Source organism: Psittacula echo (genome assembly GCF_963264785.1).
Source record: "Psittacula echo genome assembly, chromosome: 1".
In the NCBI taxonomy this organism is placed as follows: Eukaryota; Metazoa; Chordata; class Aves; order Psittaciformes; family Psittacidae; genus Psittacula; species Psittacula echo.
Genome location: NC_137735.1, coordinates 113,257,316 through 113,275,932, shown reverse-complemented (window position 1 = coordinate 113,275,932; position 18,617 = coordinate 113,257,316). Strand labels below are relative to the sequence as shown.

The 18,617-nt window shown below is 49.7% G+C and overlaps 1 protein-coding gene across 1 annotated transcript; it reads left to right on the top strand.

Annotated features, from left to right (window-relative positions):
- Positions 1–12,801: 12,801 nt before the first annotated feature.
- LOC308225523 (uncharacterized protein) lies at positions 12,802–13,995 on the top strand. The gene is made up of 2 exons (XM_080626497.1): positions 12,802–13,447; positions 13,736–13,995. Exons 1-2 carry the CDS (start codon positions 13,400–13,402, stop codon positions 13,967–13,969), a joined length of 282 nt encoding a protein of 93 aa, XP_080482623.1. The 5' UTR covers positions 12,802–13,399; the 3' UTR covers positions 13,970–13,995.
- Positions 13,996–18,617: the final 4,622 nt, after the last annotated feature.

The window sequence follows — 18,617 nt, the reverse complement described above, 5'->3', positions numbered from 1 at the left end:
AGGCTTCCTTCAGCTACCTGTGACCACTGTCTTCTGCTCCTCTATTCTGCTCTTGTGAGAACCCACCTGGAGCACTGTGTGCAGTTCTGGTGTCCTCAACAGAAGGAGGACATGGAGCTGTTGGAGGAAGTCAAGAGGAGGCCACAAGGACGGTCAGGAGGCTGGAGCACCTCTCGTATGAAGATAGTCTGAGAAAGCTGGGGCTGTTCAGCCTGGAGAAGAGAAGGCTGCCTAGAGACCTCATAGCAGCCTTCCAGAATCTGAAGGGGGCTTACAAGGATGGTGGAGAGGGACTCTTCACCCAGGGACTGTAGTGATAGGACAAGGGGTAAAGGGTTTAAGCTAAAACAGCGGAAGCTCAAGTTAGATAATGAGGAAGATGTTCTTTATTGCGAAGGTGGTAAAGCACTGGAACTTGACGATTTTAAGGTCCTTTCCAGAAGAAACCATTCTGTGATTCTGGTACTGGTGGTTTCTCTGCTTCGGCATCTGCTCGTCGCTGACTATGGTGGCTGTTCAGCAGTGGCTGGGGAAGGGTGGGAAGAGCAAAGACTGCATATTAGTTTTCCAGCAGACTGGGCCAAAGGAGGCATTGGGAAGTGGATCACAGAGGTGCAGCACTAATGTGCAGATCCTGATGCCAAAGCCCAAGCATTCAAAAGCGTCAACAATAAAGTTACAGCTAGTGTGCTACAGACAGATCATTCAGCCTGACTCCATGTAAAATGGGGAGCTATTCTTGCAGCTCTTGGTTTCATCTTGCCTGCTGCATGCATTCTTTCGACTGCATCTCCCGCTGTTGGGAAATGTCAGCAACTTGCAGGTGGGAAAACAAAAGGAAATCAGAGAGAGAGTGCTAAAGGGACTCACTTCTGTGGAAACCAGTAAGGTGAGAGGGCATCGAGGATGCATTCGTCACCTGCTGGCAGAGTATTAAAATATATGGGGAGCAGCTCTGCTCTGCTTGCTCAGGGCCCCAGGGACTGTGTCCCAGCCCGTGAGGCCATTCATCTTAGCAGCCCTGCTGGGACTCCTGGCTCATGGTTTTTTACTCATCATGATAGCTACACCCATGTTCACCAACATCACCATCATCTGCTACAAAAGCAGCAGGAGCAGGAAAAAATAATCCCCTCAAATCCACCAAACCAACCAGAGCTCACCAGAGCTTAGTTTACCAGCTTTGTTGGCCACTGGAGAACAGCTGTCCTTCATCTCCCCCTGGAAACCAAGCAGGGACTCCCCACCTATGCCATCAGCTTTCTCTTGAGATTTCTCCAGAAGCATCTTCAACCTACACAGCAAATTAATAAGGAAAACATGAGGCAAAGCAACTGTCAGCCTTTATCACATACTCCTACGTAAGCAGCACAGCCACGGCTTGCTTCATCAGTAACGTGCTTGACAGGCCAGGAATTACTGAGAACAGCACTACACGTCCCTTGAGGGCCCAAAGTTTACCTGAACAGAGGAAGAAAGACTTCCTTCCCTCCCAGCAGAGCTGCAGGCAGCCTGCATTTGCAAGGCCTTTTGCAGCTTTTTAAAAGCACAGGCTCATGCACAGAAGCTTCTTGCAAAATTGAATGTGAGGCTTGAATTTGCTCACAAAGGGTTATGTGCATGCTTTTACATTAGAGTTCAGTAAAGCTTGACTTGTACTCAATGGGATATTTCTTTAGAACACTAAAAAGCCATGCCTGGCATGTTCTTTCTCGAGTGTGGTGTTTTCTCTCTGTATTTCGTCCAGAAGTGCTTCTGATTGGTGTTTTGGCTGGGCCAGCTTCTGCACTTCCTTTCTTCCACTCCACCACTTTCAAAATAGAAAAGATACGCGTCACACAGAGCACAGGAATGGGATCCATGTGCAGAATTTGCAGGCAGTATTCTCCATGAAGAGCCTCTAGGGTCGGCACCGCCAGTGCCCAAGGAGATTCCACAGCCAAAGGTACCAAATCCTTCTACTGCATGACTCTCTGAAGTGCCGTCTGAGTTCTCAACTTCACAACTGGTCTAAAGCAGAAAATACTTAAGCCAGTGCATTACTGTCTACTTTGTTAAGGAGAGAGATGGAGTTAAGTAGGACTTGCTATGGTCTCATGGGACAACCCTCAAAAGCAGAAAGGTTGGGTCAGCTTGGAATGAGTCAGCAGGACTTTCAGAGCAGCCTATAGTCAGTAGAACAGAGGAACTGATCTCTCCTAGGCTCTCTCCAGGAAAACCTCACCTTAGCATTTCCCCAAGGAAATGAATACAGAGCTAGGCTCTGTAGCTCATGAAAAGAGAAGGCTCTGACTAGCTTACTAGGGCAGAGGCTTGCAGGTCTTTCTGAAGAGCTTCAGTGGCCTTGGCTTGTTGCTGGACTGTGGCTTCCAGCTGGGTCTTTCCAACTTGAAGACTGAAAAAGCAGCACAGACCTTATCACAAAAGTCCACAAGAGCATAAATTCCAGAAAAGTGCAAGAGAAATTCATCTAAACCAAAAACATCTTTGAAAATTGTGTATGCCTGTCTCACTGGGTTGCAAGAAGACAGTCCTGTTGTTTTCACACAATCACAGAAAGCAAAGCCTTGCTCCACTTCCTTACCATTGTCAGGTTACTTCCTTACCGTTGTACGTGTTCTTCCAGCTCTCGGATAGCCACAGTTCCAGAAGACGAGGCCAGGAGGCCCTGCAGGACCCTGTAAACTGTCAGTTCCCTGTCCTTATTCTTGATGGCACTCTTCAGGAGCTTGGCATAACACTCAGTCTTGATACGTCGTTCTTTCAATTCCTGCAGCTGTCAAACCACAAGAATCCCCAGTATTTGGCTTAGGTTTGATAAAAAGGAGCTGGCTACTTTGACTCTCAAATCGACTCTCAAAATCCATGTTACTTCATCTTTTATACTGGCCCCTCTCCTGCATCTACACTGATTTCCTACAGTGTTTCCTAAACACTCCTGCAACACTCTTCCTCCTTTCTTAAGAACTCCAAACAATCTTTGTAGGCATTTGTTGCCTACTCCAATGCAGTTAGAAGCTCCTCCTGCTCCTAAAGTGACTTTGCAACTCCTTAACCATGATGATGTGATGAGGGAGTACAAAAAAAAGCACTAGCACAACACTCCAGTATGCCTACTCTTTCTCCATCAGCACACACTCCCTTTGCCAGACCCAAGCAGCAAGTGCACGTGCGTTTTGAAGCAGCAAAAAGTAGCTATTTAAAAGGCATACACACTCCATTTGAAGCAGCAAAAAGTAGCTATTTAAAAGGCATACACACTCCATCTACTCCTGCTGCAAAGTTGTTTAGCGTACCAAGTGTACTAAGACCACCTTAGCGCAGCCGTCCACTGGTACTTCACGCAGTGCAAGCAGACAGGCATCAAAGGCAGAATTGCTGTTCCCTCACAGCACCCTCATCACAGCTAGCCCCACACTGAAGCACCTTGGGTTACACAAAATCCCCAAGAAAGGATCAGGTCCCCATTCTGGTTTGTTACCAGAAAGGCCCTCTCCATACCTTAGCTTTAGACCTGTCCAGTTCTTTCTGCAACTGCAGTTTCTGTTCCCGCAGGTCCCTGCTGCGTTTCTCAGCTTCTAGGGAGGCTTCTGCCAGCGAGTTCTTCCTGAGAGCATTGGCAAGCTCCTGCTGCAGCTGCCTGACACATCTCTAAAAAAATGGTGTTCCGTGAGCATGGAGAGATCAAGATGATAACATGCCAGATGCTTTTCCTCATGGGATTGTATCTTTAGATCACTTTTGAGGGTGGCCAGCAGGCCGAAGGAGATGCTTCTCTCCTACTCTGCTCTCAGATCACATCTGGAGGACTGCATCCAGCTCTGGGGTCCCCAGCGTAAGGAAAACATGGATCTCTTGAAGAAGGTGCAGAGGAGGGCCCTGGAAATGGTCATAGGGCTGGAACACCTCTCCCGTGAAGAAAGGCTGAGAGATTTGGGGTTATTCAGCCTGTGGAAAAACAGGATCTAGGGAGACCTTATTGCAGCCTTTCAAAGCAGATGGAGAGAGCCTTTTTTACCAAGGCCTGCAGTGACAGGACAAAGGGCAAAGGTTTTAAACTAAAAGAGGGTACACTGGGATTGGACATGAAGAAATTTTTTGCAGTAAGGGTGGTGGGACACTGGAACAGATTACCCAGAGAACTTGTAGGATACCCCATCCCTGGAAGCGTTCAGAGTCAGGCTGAATGGGACATTGAGCAACCTCTTTATCCAGCCCTTCTGCTTAAAAATGGGAACAAAATGAGGTCCAAAATGCAACTGAAGTCCAGACACAAACACCTCCTTTCAGCAGCACTCCAAAAAGAACTCAGGAGCAAGAACAACATTCCTTAAACTGACAGGCTCTCTCTTGGTTATTTGCATCAGTCCCTAACAGAATCACCTCGTTTTCCCTTGGACAGCCAGTCTGACTCGAAGCATCCTTCTTCAGCTGAAGCTGTGCTCCCTCCAATAAGGAGAACTGAGGGAGAGAGCACAGGAACACAGTGGGAAAAAGAATTTACAGAATAACTGCAGCATCACACCGCATTGCAGCACTGGGGCTAGAGAAGTGTGACAGCTGCTACAGGCAACACATATCCGAAAGAAAGTAAAGTACTTCATTCGTAGAGAAGAAATGAGAATCTTCCTTGTTCTCTGCTCCAGCCACAGGCAAGACTCCTATAGAGGAGATAAGAAGCACAGGGCTGCTGTCAGTGCTTCTTTCACTCTGCTTTCCCCACCTGCCTCACACCAGAGAAGCTTTCAAAGGGAACCAATTACACCCTCAAGAAATTACCATTGCTCTGCTGTTCTGCAAGGGTCCCTGTTTCTGCTGTGTGCCCCTTGGCCTTGGGAAGCAGCACTGCAGCCGACTCTTTCCCTGGAGCTTCAGAATCCACCTGGGTAATTGAAGACACGTGTGAGAGCTGGCACAGGCTCCATCTCAACCAGGTTCTGTGCTTTAATTTCCCCCTTCAGCCAGCAAGTAAACTCTGCTATCAGGTGGAGCAAAGAGGGAAAAGGGCAAACACTATCAGGGAGTTGGGCATCACTTTTGAGCAGACATTTCCTGGAGGACAAATATCTCCTGCCCATGGGTGGGAATAGAGGGAACCTTGGCAGAAGCAGCAAAGCACTAAAACTGCAGGCACTACAGGCAACCACTGGACATGGACTGGATCGGGAGAAGGCAGCTGTGTGATGGAAAACCAGGGACCCTCACAGTGCCAGCCTTGTAGGATTGGAGAGGACTGTAACCAGCAGGAAGCTCTATGACTAAATCCTTCTCAAAGGTCAGCTGCTAGGAGACCTGGCTCATTAGCTTGACATCACTTCATTTCAAATCTAAATAATGAGCCTGTCTGCAGAACTGGCATGTCAAGTGCAAGTTAGGAGCGTGTGGTGGAAGTTGCAGGAGAGGGACCCATGCCCAACATCAAGCGATCCAAGTGGAGCACCACTGCCTCCTTCAGAAAAGTTACCTCAGAATCAGACCAGGAGTCAAAGCCTTCCTCTTGTTGTGCTCCTGCAGCTGGCAAGACCCCTGCAGATGAGATAAGAAGCACAGGGCTCCTGTCAGTGCTTCTTTCACTCTGCTTTCCCCACCTGCTTCTCACCAGAGAAGCTTTCAAAGGCAGCCATTTAGACCATCAGGAAATTACCTTTGTAGTACTTGTCCACAACTGACTTGGCTCCCACATTGTGTCTGCCTTCAGCTGGATGACAGGCAACGGCTGACACGCATTTTGCATTTTCAGAATCTATCTCTCTAATCTAAATGCAATGGTTTAGGAGCATGTGATGGAAGAAGAAGCAGCAGCAGAGAGAAAAGAGACCAGAAGGAAGGGAGCCAAGCAGAGCCCCACTGCCTCTATCAGAGAACGTACCACAGATTCAAAAAGGGAGTCAAAGTCTTCCTCTTTTTCTGCTCCTGGTGCTGGCAAGAAAACTGCTGTCAGTGCTTCTTTCACTCTGTTTCCCCACCTGCCTCACACCAGAGAAGCTTTCAAAGGGAATCATTTAGACCATCAGGAAATTACCTTTGTAGTACTTGTCCGCGACCGACTTGGCTCCAACACTGTGTCTGCCTCCAGCTGGACGACATGCAACGGCTGACACGCATTTTGCACGTTCAGAATTGACCTGTGTAATTTTAAAGTCAAGGTTCAAGTTAGGAGCAGTGATGGAAGAAGCAGCAGCAGCAGAGAGAAAAGAGACCAGAAGCAAGGGAGCCAAGCAGAGCCCCACTGCCTCTATCAGAGAACGTACCACAGATTCAAAAAGGGAGTCAAAGTCTTCCTCTTTTTCTGCTCCTGGTGCTGGCAAGAAAACTGCTGTCAGTGGTTCTTTCACTCTGTTTCCCCACCTGCCTCACACCAGAAAAGCTTTCAAAGGGAATCATTTAGACCATCAGGAAATTACCTTTGTAGTACTTGTCCGCGACTGACTTGGCTCCCACATTGTGTCTGCCTCCAGCTGGACGACAGGCAACGGCTGACACGCATTTTGCATTTTCAGAATCTATCTCTTTAATCTAAATGCAATGGTTTAGGAGCATGTGATGGAAGAAGAAGCAGCAGCATAGAGAAAAGAGACCAGAAGCAAGGGAGCCAAGCACAGCCCCACTGCCTCTATCAGAGAACGTACCACAGATTCAAAAAGGGAGTCAAAGTCTTCCTCTTTTTCTGCTCCTGGTGCTGGCAAGAAAACTGCTGTCAGTGGTTCTTTCTCTCTGTTTCCCCACCTGCCTCACACCAGAGAAGCTTTCAAAGGGAATCATTTAGGCCATCAGGAAATTACCTTTGTAACACCTCTCTCCCACTGACTTGGCTCCCACACTGTGTCTGCCTCCAGCTGGATGACATGCAATGGCTGACACGCTTTTTGCACGTTCAGAATTGACCTGTGTAATTTAAAAGTCAAGGTTCAAGTTGGGAGCAGTGGTGGAAGAAGCAGCAGCAGAGGAAATTGAGCCTAGAAGCAAGGGAGCCAAGCAGAGCCCCACTGCCTCTATCAGAGAACGTACCACAGATTCCAAAAGGGAGTCAAAGTCTTCCTCTTTTTCTGCTCCTGGTGCTGGCAAGAAAACTGCTGTCAGTGCTTCTTTCACTCTGTTTCCCCACCTGCCTCACACCAGAGAAGCTTTCAAAGGGAATCATTTAGGCCATCAGGAAATTACCTTTGTAGTACTTGTCCGCAACCGACTTGGCTCCCACACTGTGTCTGCCACCAGCTGGACGACAGGCAACGGCTGACACGGTTTTTGCACGTTCAGAATTGACCTGTGTAATTTAAAAGTCAAGGTTCAAGTTAGGAGCAGTGATGAAAGAAGCAGCAGCAGCAGCAGAGAGAAAAGAGCCCAGAAGCAAGGGAGACAGGTGCAGCCCCACTGCCTCTATCAGAGAACTTACCACAGATTCAAAAAGGGAGTCAAAGTCTTCCTCTTTTTCTGCTCCTGGTGCTGGCAAGAAAACTGCTGTCAGTGCTTCTTTCACTCTGTTTCCCCACCTGCCTCACACCAGAGAAGCTTTCAAAGGGAATCATTTAGGCCATCAGGAAATTACCTTTGTAGTACTTGTCCGCGACTGACTTGGCTCCCACACTGTGTCTGCCTCCAGCTGGACGACATGCAACGGCTGATACGCTTTTTGCACGTTCAGAATTGACCTGTGTAATTTAAATGTCAAGGTTCAAGTTAGGAGCAGTGGTGGAAGAAGCAGCTGCAGAGGGAAATCAGCCCAGAAGCAAGGGAGCCAAGCACAGCCCCACTGCCTCCTTCAGAGAACGTACCACAGATTCAAAAAGGGAGTCAAAGTCTTTTTCTGCTCTTGCAGCTGCCCAGACCCCTACAGAGGAGATAAGAAGCACAGGGCTGCTGTCAGTGCTTATTTCACTCTGCTTTCCCCACCTGCTTCTCACCAGAGAAGCTTTCAAAGGGAACCAATTAGACCCTCAAGAAATTACCATTGCTCTGCTGTTCTGCAAGGGTCCCTGTTTCTTCTGTGTGCCCCTTTGCCTTGGGAAGCAGCACTGCAGCCGACTCTTTCCCTGGAGCTTCAGAATCCACCTGGGTAATTGAAGACACGTGTGAGAGCTGGCACAGGCTCCATCTCAACCAGGTTCTGTGCTTTAATTTCCCCCTTCAGCCAGCAAGTAAACTCTGCTATCAGGTGGAGCAAAGAGGGAAAAGGGCAAACACTATCAGGGAGTTGGGCATTACTTTTGAGCAGAGATTTCCTGGAAGACAAACTTCAGAAGACAAAATCTCCTGCCCATGGGTGGGAGTAGAGGGAACCTTGGCAGAAGAAGCAAAACTGTATGCACTACAGGCAACCACTGGACATGGACTGGATCGGGAGAAGGCAGCTGTGTAATGGAAAACCAGGGATGCTGACAGGTCCAGCCTTGTAGGACTGGAGAGGAGTGTAACTAGCAGGAAGCTTCATCGTTTCAATACTAGAGTCTAAATCCAGCTCAGATGTCAGCTGCTAGGAGACCAGGCTCATTAGCTTGACATCACTTCATCCCAGACCTAATTCAAAGGCTTGCCATCAGCATGGCCTGTAAAGGTAGAAAGTAGGAGCGCGTGGTAGAAGTAGCAGCAGAGGGACTGACCCCAGAGGCAAGCGATCCAAGTGGAGCCCCACTGCCTCCTTCAGAAAAATTTCTCTTAGAAACAGATGAGGAGTCATGATTCTAAAAGGCTGACATGCTTTTTAGATTTCCATTATATATCTTTGTAATTTAAATGTCAAGTTCAAGTTAGGAGTTGAGTTAGTAGCTTCACTGTCTCTTTCAGAGAACATACCTTAGAAGGTAAAGTGGAGTCATCTTTTTCATGAGCAGAATATTCTTGAACAGAACTGAACGCTTTATCACATGTTAATTCCTTCATGTAGGTATAAATTCTGTATCCAGAGAGGAAGGAAATGCATTTGGTAAAATTATCCCACCACTTGGACACACTCTTTACTGGGAAGAGCAACAGAAACTCTTACGCCATCCTGACTATATTCATTGCCAGCTTGTAAAGGGTAGCACACGTACACGGCTCACTGCACTACTGGGGTAGTAGAGACTGAAATACTGCTTGACTGTTCATAGTACAGGTGCCTGTTATTGTACATGGAGCAGCTCAGCCCTGCTGGTGCCAGTCTGATCTGATCCGTCCCATTTCGAGGGCCAGTGAGATTAACAAGACTGACATCTAACTACGGCTACCTCAGCAGAATGTTATGCTAATGCTGCAGCTACTCTTTGCATCAAGCCGGGCTAACATCTCCTCAAACCCAATCCTGGCTTTGGAGGGCTTCAGAAATTCCCATCATTAGCCTGAGGACCTGAGAGTTTAGAGAGCTCCCAAGTGAGATACCAAGACGCCAAGGAAGATTCCAAGCTCTGTGGGGATTAACTGCATTGTACTGGTGTTATTTTGTGACAGTCCTGGCAGAGGATCTGCTGGGGCATCAGTGAGAGACCCCTTTCAGATCTGCTTCATAAGCAGAACCGAACACCAAATGAAAAATCCCCAAACAGACAAGAAAAGGGGAAATTAAAACACGTTCCAGGTCAAGGCTGCCATGCAAAATGGTGTACTAGCGCAGCATTAATGCTGTGCCAGAAGCTTGGAGGCAAGGAATGGACATCTTGTTTTGCTAGAGCAATCCTCAAACATGCTTTATTCCTAAAGGGGTTTCTACTCCACAGGGGTTTTGCCCAAGCACCCTCCTCTCCTGCTTCCCATCGATATAGGCTGACTGAAGGGGCAGGGGGATAAGAAATGAAGTTGAGATCCTCAGAGAGAACCATGGGGGGAAGTTTTCCTCAACTTCCAAATACACTCTTGACACGGTAAGAGATGCCTCAGAGGGACATCGCTGAGCCCAGCTTCAACAGAGGTCTCAATGCCTCATGAAACCCTGGTGATGTTACTAAAAAGGGCCACACATCAGTATGGACATTCTCAGAATGCAGCTGCTCTAATTAGGCCATAAAACACTTACGCAGGATTTACATGCATTCTGGAATACATCGTTGCTGTGTAGCCCGCGCTGTCTACACAACGAAGATCAGCACCATGCCGATGAAGAGTCTGTATTATATTCAAATCCCCAACCATAGTAGCAATCATAAGAGCAGTCCTAAAGGGTCCAAGAGATGATAGGAAATACATCAGCTTCTGTGGACATTGCATTGCCATTACTTCAGTCCCTCTTTGCTCCCCAATTAATTTCCCCTCTCCTACAGGCAGAGCAAAAGCACAGCCAAATATGTGGAAGCGTCGGAGAATTCAGGTTGGTGGGACCTCAGGAGGTCTCCAGGCCAACCCCCTGCCCAGAGCAGATTCAGGGCATGCCTGCATGTGCATGGCACCAAAGCCAGTGCTTTCTTGCAGTCCTCAGTGGGGAAACCATCCCCTGAGGTAAAAGAGCAGCCAAGTGTGGGTCTGCTTTCACAAGTCACACAGAAGGAGCTCCTCCAAGCAGCTCCTGGTACTTTTTCAAAGATCATTTCTATTCCTCCCATCAAACCAACTTGGACAGTGCTCAGGAGTTCCACGTGCACTTGTGACAAACCCTTTACCTTTCACTCTTAAGACGAGTATTTACGTCAGCTCCTTTCTGAAGCAGCAACTCTACTATCTCTTCACGGTGCATATAGACTGCCTGAGCAAGTGGAGTTTGTCCGAGCTGAAAGTAGACATCACCTCCGTTAGAGTAACAAAGAAAAGTCAAACAAGGTTGGGGAACAGGAGCCTTACCCAAAGTCCAAATTACCTTATTCACAGCATCAATATGGGCATTGTGCTCCAGTAACAGCTCCACTAGACGTTTGCTCTCTACTAAGGCAGCCAGGTGAAGCGCAGTGTTGCCGACAGAATCTCTGAGGTCAGTCTGGGCACCAAGCTTCAGCAGAGTAGCTACACAGTCTTCGTGCCTGAGCTCTACTGCCTGGAAACAAGACAGAAAGGAGGAATGACTACCAACAGTGACGTTTTTCTCTGTCAGAACTCTGCCACCTTCCCAACACTGGAAAGTACAAGTATCTTCAAAGATCAGGCAACATATGCCCCTTCCCTGCCCACTACAACATACCTGCGTTATTTATGTAGGCCTACATAAAGAATCGTGCAAGGTATGCATCACTCAGTGCGTAAGTGAATAGCCCAACAAACAACAGCAGAACATATTCCACGTACCCTCATCAGCGGCGTTTTCTTGTCTTTGTCACGAGGGTCTAGGCGGCACTTATTTTCTGCCAGAAATCGAATGACATCTGCATGCCCATTCTCACAAGCAAGATGCAGAGGTGTCCTAGAAATTAGACATGCTCTGTTAACACTGACAGACAGCTGAAGGTCTTGTTTCAGGCTGTGGTACCCACCACACAGGCCAACAAGCCTCAGCTGGCAAAACAAAAAAAAAGCCAAAAGCAAGCTTTCTCATTGCAGAGCAGGTGGCAGTGGTTGCACACCCAAAGCCTGGGGCTGGCTAGGAAAAAGCCACAATGTGTCTGTTGTGTCAGGAGACGTTTCCTCAGCGGTGTCAATGAACTCACACAGACTCCTGTGCCCAGGCACTGGTCCCTGCCTCCAGCGGCACTGCCTGGCCACCCAGCGCAGCAGAGACCACGTCTTGGCAGCCTGGAGCCTGTGGTGTCTACCTAAGGCTATGGAGTCTGCGTAATCCCCTGGGCTTTCGCCCTGTCAGTCCCGTGCTAGAAGTGTCACAGAGACAGTGGGGATGAGGTTTCTAATAGCAACGGGAAGGCTGTGCCCTGTCTTTCTGCAAATCTATGCCCTGCCCAAGCAAGCCGCTCAGCCTGGCAACAGAGGAGGAGCCGTCTCTGCTTGGATGAAGGCCTGCTGAGCTCCACAAAAAACTGACTAGTGGGACAGGTGATCTCCGAGGTCCCTTCCTGTAATGTGTAGTTCATATGTAATGTTTGTTCATCAAAAGGTTTAAAGGAAAATATTGTTTGCTACATTTTAAGAAACTCTCTGTACCTATCACTTTGTGTGGAATCATATTTTCTTTTTTTTTTTTTTAACTATTGCACTTCTGCATTGGGAAGGAGAAGTCAGTTGTGTTACTGCAGGGGATTGTGAGAGAGAAGAGAAGGGGGGTTGGGTAGTTTGAGGTAGTGTCTTGTTACAGCACATGGGGGATGGAGGTTGCTATGACGACTGGGCTGGGGGCGGGAGCTCCTCAAAACTTCTGGGAGACTTCCCGAAACTTCTGGGAGCTTCTCGAGGATTCTGGAAACTTCTCGAAGTTTCTCGACGATGAGACCCCCAGCGGCGGGGAAAACCAATGGAAAAGAGCCACGTCAAAACATCCGAGGAAAGGAGACCACAGGATTGGCTGAAGTCCTGAACCAAAAAGGTATAAGGGACAGCCTCCAAAAAGACCCCGTGTGCATCTTGGGCCGGGCGAAGTGGAGCCTTCTGGTGCATCGAGCGCTATTTTTTTTTTTTATCTGCTATCGCTTGCTCATTTTAATAAATCTATATTTTAAACCGAGATTAGCTCACTCTTCGATAGCACTTCCAATCTGGTATTCTATGATTCCATGACCAGGCTGGCAGAGCAAGGCAGGCATGGCGGGACGAAGCATCTACTGCCTCCCGTCCCAGCTTGGGCAGGCCTAGAGTAAGGCCAGCGCTGTGGAGCCGGCTACCCTCCTCAGCTGCTTGTGACCTAGCGTGGAGGGCTTTGCTGGCTCTTCCAGCCAGCGAGGGTGGAGGCTTTGCTGCAGGCACTGCCCGCCCGTTACCGCTTTCGCGCGTCCGTTACGTTGATACGGAAGCGATTCCGCCTCACGAGCTGCTGCAGCTCGACCAGGTCCCCGCTAGCGGCCGCTCTGTGCCAGGTGCCACTGCTCTTCGGCTGCAGCCCGCTAAAGAGTCTGGCGAGCCTCTGCATGCTGCGGCGGGGACGAGGGGAGGGCACAGCCCGTCCCGGGGTGAGCGGCCGTAGGAGAGGAGTGGGCGGTAAGGGCGTCTGCCGCAGGGAGCGTCCGGGACTGCGAACCGCTGCCGCCGCTCGACACCACTGAGCTCCGAGGCCTGCTCCCCTCGCTACCTGCGGGGAGCGCGCTCGGCGCGTCACAGAGGGCTTATGACGCCGGACCGAGCCGTGCCTCCGCCGGGAGCGCGCTCTACCCGTTGAGGCTCCCGCGCCGGCCATGGCGAAGGCGGCTCCGCGGCGGCGGCTCCTCCCAGCCTGGATGGGGACAGCGAGTGACGATGGGCCGGCCGTGGCCCCGGTCCCCGCGGCCGGGCGGCGGAAGGCGGCGGCAAGGCCAAGGTAGCGGCGCTGCCGCTGGGGCTGGGGGCACGGGGGACCGTGCCCGTGCCAGTCCGCGCTGAGTGTCTCCGTCCCGACGCGGCGCCCAGGGCGGCGGCGGTGCACTGCATGAACGAGGCGGAGCTGGTGAACGCGGCCCTCGCGGTCCTGGCCGAGGTGAGCCCCGACCCTGGTCCTGGCGGGGCACGGGCAGGAAGCGGGAGGCGGATCTGGGAACGCTGCCGAGCACCGCCTGGGTTTCCCGGCCCCCCCGCTCCGTTTCTCGGAGGCTGCCGCGGCCTGAGCAGTGCTCTTGTCCGTCGGCGCTGCGAGACAAACCCAGCGCCCCCCGCGGACCGGCGAGGAGTGTCCCGCGGGGTGCTGGGCTGCCCTCACCCGCAGCTCCTGGGGGCTCCCGGGGTGAAGCCGCGCACAGCCGGGTCTCTTTGTTTTCCCTTTCGTCAGAAGCTACAGCGCGAGGAAGAAGAGGAGAAGGCCTGGTCCAGGAGTGAAGAGGCGCGGGAGCTCCAGCCAACGTCAGGCGAGGCTCCTGGAAACACAGCCAGCACGGGGGGAGGCAGCGACCGCAGTCCAGCTCTCCCATCCCCTCCCGAGGCTGGTGCTGATGCAGAGAGGACTGGCTGGGAGGACTCTCAGGATGATGTTCTGAAATATGTCAGGGAGATCTTTTTCAGCTAACGCTGCCCCTCTGTGGCTGCCCGGGAGCAAAGGGGCCAGTGAGGAGGGTGTCGCCGTCCCACAGCACGGAGGACGGTGGGAGGAGGGTGTGGAGTGGGCTGTGTATCTGCTGTGTTGGTGGCCTATGGAGCTGGTAGGATGGGTCAGCATCCTCTTCCCGGCCTGAAGGGGGGCTGAATAAACCACATGAGGGTGGCACAGGTGCGAGAGCCTTTATTGAAATGAAGAATCAGTCCAACCAGCATCACCAACCACATCCCCCACACCAAGACCACAGCAGGAGAGAAAATGCACCCTCATGTCCCTGAAGGGGATGGGGAAAAAGCAGGTGATTCTTTGTGCAAGGTTGCAGACAAAGCATAGAGCAGTGCTGTGCACCACTGTGGCAGAGAGGCCCCATGCAATGCTGTGGCTGTGGTGGCCCAGCTGAGGCACTGCAACCCAGCCTTTGCCCAGCCCCCCAAGCACACCCTTTCGTGGGCTTGTGTGGGTCTGAGCCTTGTGGTGACGTGCCCTCACACAGAACCAGTTCTTCTGGAGTCTCAAAGGCTGCTGCAGTACTGGGCTCAGCCCTGCAGTATCACTGGGGACAAACCTGCAGCTCTGCAGCAAAATCCTCTGCTTCCTCATGGAAACCTGTAGTTTCTTGCTACTCGCGTGGTGAGGGACGGAAGCACTAGTTTCCTCCGAACTAGGGCTGAGACATAGAGCATTCACGGAATGCGGGTCAACAACGATTTATTGCGCAGTTAGAATTCCTTATATTTGCCGCCCAAGCACCTCCCCAGAGTCAGCTGGTTCCTGTCCATCCTAGCAGCTTCCCGTCCATGCACCAATCCCTACATCTCCCCTGCTTCAAGACTAGAAAACTCAGGGTTTTAACAGCTATTCCAGATAACAACTTATAACTCTAATTAACTAAGTAAGAAAGGTTTGTGCCACTAAGTATTCAAACATGGTGCGTATTACATAATCAAACAAGAAGGAAACAAACATCCCAATACTAATAAACACAGAGCGTCAGCCTAAAGGGACCTAGACACAGGTGTTTCCGGCCTGACTGATGTCGTCAACGGCCGGCTACAAAGTTCGTAAGGCACGTCATGACTGGATCCGTGACTGAAGTCATCTGGACACATAAGGGCCATGGATGTCATTTCACACCTCTTTCCATCACTCTCTCCCAGATACAGCTGAGCGCCAATCACCACCTGTAAAACATAGCTCAAATACAAACTTACAGACACAGCTACAAATACGGTAATAATCATTTTGCCGGTACCCAGCGTAGCCCAGTCTCACCCTCTACACAGGCATAGCCCCGTCCGTGAGCACGTAGGGCAAATGGACCTATCTTACCCTTTTCCAGATCTTTCACCCGTACCTGTGGATACAGGGGTTTGTCTAGAGGTGGAGCAAAGTGCGAGCTCATCGGGGATTGTTCACTTGATCCACGCCAGAATTGATTTAAACTAGTCAGCGCAGAAAGTAAAAGTCGGCGCACACGGACTGCAGGAGCTCCTCCGGGTACGGTCTCCCCCGCCTCAAGACACACGAGGAGAGCTTTCAGAGTCCGGTGCGCGCGTTCGACGATAGCTTGGCCAGTGCTGTTATGAGGACAACCGGTCTTATGCTCAATGCCCCACTGTCGTAAAAACGAAGCCACCAGTTGACTTGAATATGCTGGGCTGTTGTCGGTCTTGATCTGGCTAGGGACTCCCAAAATCGCCATGACCTCGCGCCAATGCAAAATGGCCGCCTTAGCATCTTGCTTGCGTTGTGCCGTAGCCAAGATGACACTGCTACAGGTATCAACCGTGGCATGTAAATAGCGCATAAAAACTGGAGCGCAACAGTCAGGGAGTGGCAGACCTTGTGCAACACGGTCTGCCCTATTGTTTACCTTCAGTTAGGAGTCCACGGATGTGCGAATGACTATTACAGTGTTCTGGGCAAATTTCAGCAGCTCACTCAGACAAAGCCTGAAAAAGGACTTGCGCACACTCCATCGTAGCCTCAATGGCCAATGGGGTCCGCAGACCACTGTCGTAGCACAGTAGCTACAGTATATGCTTCCAGAAATTGAACTGCTATTGGCTAGACGTAACCAATATAGATTGTGATTGGCTCAGAAGTGCAGTCCACACATTTTGAAGCAGATAACAAGCTAGCTAAAATTATCCATTCGCTACCTTTCTCACATAACTTGCAGTTTCACCATCCCGCTCCCACATCTTGTTAGCCTTGAGCAAATGCCAAGTTCCTTATGCTACTGCACGTAACTGTCCTTCAGTAACCTAAGGCTAGGCCTTGCAGCCTGGGTAAGTTGAATTCAGGCCTTGCAACTTAACTCAGAGCTTGGCCAAGACCAAACAGCTGGGATTGCTCACATGTCCATTGTTCAGCTGTATTCTTCATAACCACCATCTCCTAAGGCTAAGACATCTGGGTTGGTCATGAAATGTCCACCGTCCCTTAGCCACTCCACAATTCCCTCTTTTTGTTTTTGAGCAAACCAGACGGATGTTACATTTTTCTTAACCATAGATATCACACCGCAACATATAACTTGCTACTAATACAAATAAAACTAACACACATAATATAGCTACTCCACCCATCATCTTTTGTTAGCCGTTTAACCCCCTCTTTCAATTGTTGTATACTCTTATAAATTGATTCCAAATGACCTGACAAATTCATGCAGCACATCCCCTTAAATTCAGCACAACCATGCCCCTGTGCCAACAATAAAAAGTCGATTGCTGCCCTATTTGTGAGGTGGCATGACGAACACTATCAACATCAGTCAAGAGCCCACTTAGTGCAAGCATAGTAGCATTTGTCACTTCCTTCTTATCTTGCTGGGATTCCTTCAGCTTTTGTTGTCCCTTGGTTCATGTTCGACTCCACGTAGGCACTTGCTGATCTGGGTACACGGCTGTTCTTTGCCAGAAAGTCATCCACATCTCCGCCTTTTTCTTTTTATACAAGCCAAACACGCTTTGTAGCACTCATTATCATTCGTTGGATACATTAAAAATACACAGCAACAAAATCAAAATCGTTAAAATGATAATAAATACCATTAGTCCACCTTTTACTAGAGCAACCAGCCAACCTGTCAGTCCCCATTCACCTAACAAATTGTCCAGCCAAAAGGCTTGCCCATCCTCATACACCATGTGTAAGATCTTAGCATGTTTCCATATTTCTTCAACATAGGTCAATCACAGGCTGCTGGGTCTGCCCTTTTTCTCCTGGATGGCTCTCTGGTAAGAGGGGAGGCCATCCCCTCACATCAAGGTCTGGCATGGCATGTGTCCCCATCGCTCCACGCTTGCTGGGTTGCAGCCAACAGCGGAGCTAAAGGTTCTTCTTGGTGGCAAACACAGAGGCCAACCCAGTCTTGCCCTTGACTGTGGCAGCAGGCATTTGGTCAACCTCAGTTCTTGTACCTCGTTGTCAATGCAGAGTTTCACCTGCTTCATCCAGTAACAAGTTGCTACTGTGGCAAAGCACACACAGATTTACATTACCAGAGTAACTATTACAGGTTACAACAGCATGTTGAAAATGCTGATGGCAGCAAGAAACCAGCCAAAGAATTTTCTTACCAGTGGAGTTCTCCCACCCTCTTAATTTGTTCCATTACCTGCTTTATAACACTACCATCATATTAGAATCTTTCTAGCTTTTGCCTTAGCATTTTCTAGCAGCTGCTGCAAATTTGCATGCTCTAACATCTTTTACAAGTAACAAGTCCACACAATACAAGGTATAGTTTCCCATTAGCAACTGGCTAGTAAATACAAGTGGTTTTATACACCAAATCACAGCGTCTAATACTAGCTAAGTTACAAGCACACGTAGTCAAGTTGTTACTTTTCAGTTGCCCTCAAGTGATGTCCTGTAATCATCTATTTTTCTCCTTCTCTATCTCATTCTCCTTGGGGTATTCACTGTCAGCTCCTGTAGCTGAGGCATCGGGTTCCTCCACTTGTCTGTCCAGCTCATGGCAAGGCTTTGCAAACTTTGCAGGCAGCTGCCATGGACCTGTAGGTAGGAGAACACAAACATACCCCCTCTCCCACGTTATCAGCTCTTGAGAAGGAGGCAGGTTAAAGTGATTCAAAGGCATTCTGATGGGAAAGAAATGTGAAGCTACAGCTGCCTGCCTGCTTATCAGCAGCCATAAATACCTGCCAGCAACAGCACTTTGCATTAACCCTTTCTTGTCCAAAATGTTAATCTGCTACCCATTAAAACTTTTACACAAACCCAACAACAAAAAATATACAGAACACTGTCCGCCCTCAACACACACACACACACACACACACACGGGATCCCACAAGCAAACTCCATACAATTACAGTATTTGAAACACAAAACCTAGACAGTCATTATTCCCACTATACGGTCCCTCATATGGAACGTGGCGTAAGGACCCTGTGAAGACAATCAAAAAATCAGCTCCAAGCAGCATCATCGCAGTGTGAGGTGGCAGGCTCAACTTCAGCGGGCGTCCCCGCAGAGGCCCTGCCTCCCCCCCATCGCATGAGCCTTGGGCTTTCACACTGACCAAAACGCACACTCATTCCGATGCAGGTGGCCAGCCTACATCGGAAGAAGTGGTCAGCAATAT

Bases quoted from the DNA above. Each gene is read 5' to 3' on its own strand.
- LOC308225523 (XM_080626497.1), top strand. From the start codon at position 13,400: ATGAACGAGGCGGAGCTGGTGAACGCGGCCCTCGCGGTCCTGGCCGAG. The intron at 13,448-13,735 runs GTGAGCCCCGAC...CCCTTTCGTCAG, and splicing joins CCCTCGCGGTCCTGGCCGAG to AAGCTACAGCGCGAGGAAGA.